The sequence below is a fragment of the Primulina huaijiensis genome, unplaced genomic scaffold (assembly GCF_012295235.1).
Source record: "Primulina huaijiensis isolate GDHJ02 unplaced genomic scaffold, ASM1229523v2 scaffold200889, whole genome shotgun sequence".
Lineage (NCBI taxonomy): Eukaryota > Viridiplantae > Streptophyta > Magnoliopsida > Lamiales > Gesneriaceae > Primulina > Primulina huaijiensis.
The window spans coordinates 1-525 of record NW_027352225.1 but is presented as its reverse complement, the minus strand read 5'-3'; the positions used below and the strand labels follow the sequence as shown (position 1 = coordinate 525).

Here is a 525-nt window from a genome sequence, read left to right as displayed (position 1 = left end):
CAAGAAGGCGACCAAGACTCCTGAAGAACGAAGGAAAGAGATAGAAGTTAGGGTGGCTGCTGCTAGGCTTCTACAGCAGAAGTCCAATTCCACTAATTCGGGGAATGATGGGGACAGAAGTAATAACAGTAGCAAGGGGCTGGATTCTGCTCCAGGGTTGGGCCAGAGAGTAGGAGAAAGAAGGAAAAGTGGCAATGCGAGGAAGAATGCGTCTTCAGCAGAGAGAAGAGATTGGGTCCAATCGTATTGGACTTCGATGAGTTCGGATAAGAAGAAAGACATTCTCAGAATTAAAATTTCGGATTTAAAGGCACATTTCAGTTCATTAAAAGATGGTTCACCAAGTGAGCTGCTCAATAAAGTCCTATCCTTTGGGGAATTACATAAAGCGTGGAAGTTTTGGATGTGCTGTCGCTGTGACGAGAAATTTCCTGATGCTGGTTCTTTCATGCCGCATGTTGTGCAGGAGCATATGGGTAGTTTATTGCCCAAAATGCAGTCAACTCTACCCCAAAGTGTGGAAAA

The 525-nt window shown here is 44.8% G+C and overlaps 1 protein-coding gene across 1 annotated transcript; it reads left to right on the top strand.

The window, feature by feature from the left end:
- Nucleotides 1-4: 4 nt before the first annotated feature.
- Nucleotides 5-517, top strand: LOC140966179 (uncharacterized; the record flags this gene model as incomplete). The annotated part of the gene is made up of 1 exon (XM_073426532.1): nt 5-517. A coding segment is annotated over one exon (513 nt), but the record flags the coding sequence as incomplete, so codon positions are not given.
- Between the last annotated feature and the right edge of the window lie 8 nt (nt 518-525).